This window comes from Penaeus monodon, chromosome 20 (assembly GCF_015228065.2).
Source record: "Penaeus monodon isolate SGIC_2016 chromosome 20, NSTDA_Pmon_1, whole genome shotgun sequence".
In the NCBI taxonomy this organism is placed as follows: Eukaryota; Metazoa; Arthropoda; class Malacostraca; order Decapoda; family Penaeidae; genus Penaeus; species Penaeus monodon.
The window spans coordinates 30,760,797-30,761,760 of record NC_051405.1 but is presented as its reverse complement, the minus strand read 5'-3'; the positions used below and the strand labels follow the sequence as shown (position 1 = coordinate 30,761,760).

General features: G+C 36.7%; 1 protein-coding gene across 1 annotated transcript in view; it reads right to left on the bottom strand.

Annotated features, from left to right (window-relative positions):
* The window catches only part of LOC119585969 (speract receptor-like), a 15,060-nt gene that overhangs the window by 9,429 nt on the left and 4,667 nt on the right, over window positions 1-964 (bottom strand). Inside the window, exon 6 of the mRNA XM_037934683.1 lies at window positions 719-808. Coding sequence (XP_037790611.1) covers window positions 719-808 — 90 coding nt within the window. The remainder of the gene's footprint in view (window positions 1-718; window positions 809-964) is intronic.

Genomic DNA, 964 nt, shown 5'->3' with positions numbered 1-964 from the left:
GAGTGGGACGTAGGCTTTAATCATAGTATAAGGAATTCAAATGAATGTCGTGACTAGTGCGTAAAAGATTTAGTTATTTAGGTGAAGGCCTATATAGCTCGTTATTTGAATGAAATCTGACTACACCGAATTAGGGATGTTATATATATATAAAAAACTAAGGTTTTATTAGTATTGTGTGTGAGTACCGAGAACCCCAGCCCTGTCAAAATGGGCGGGGCTAAGCCTGGCCGCCGAGACGAGATGCCAAATAGTAAATTTCTTTCTGTTCCACGTGCAACCACCTTACTGAGAGCCTCCTTGGGTCTTTGCGCACATAAAATGCACGAAACACCAGGGAAGTTTAACGTACACGACGAAAATACGCGCAGAAATAAAATAAACTCTGTGCGCACAAACCAACCCGAGAAATATGACATAAAGTTCAAAGGCTGAAATTAAATATCATGAAAAAAACGAGAAACGACTAAAATGCGTACAACTCAATTACTTAATTAAGACGAAAAAAGAACAAGAAACATAAAGAACACAAAATACGTACTGATCAGTGACTAAACTGAAATGACACCATAACGAGCATACAAATCAACGATCGAACTGAAATGGAAAAAAAAAAAAAAAATCTACATACGCACGAAATCCGAAAACCAAGCATACACGACTTAAAACACGTACAGATCAATAATATATGAAGTCGATCACAAACGACACCACTTACCTGAATAGGTTCCGACTCCGAACAGATATTCGTGAAGCCGACGATGTCACTGAAGTACACAGAGACTTCCTTGAAACTTTCGGCCGGCACCTGTCATGATTATAGCATAAATATATAAAGAAAATATAGATAAACAGACGGATATGGATATATGAATATACCGAACATGTAATGAAAAATATAGGTAAACATATAAGCATAGGTATAGATATAGATATACCGAACATGTAATAATGGATATAGGTA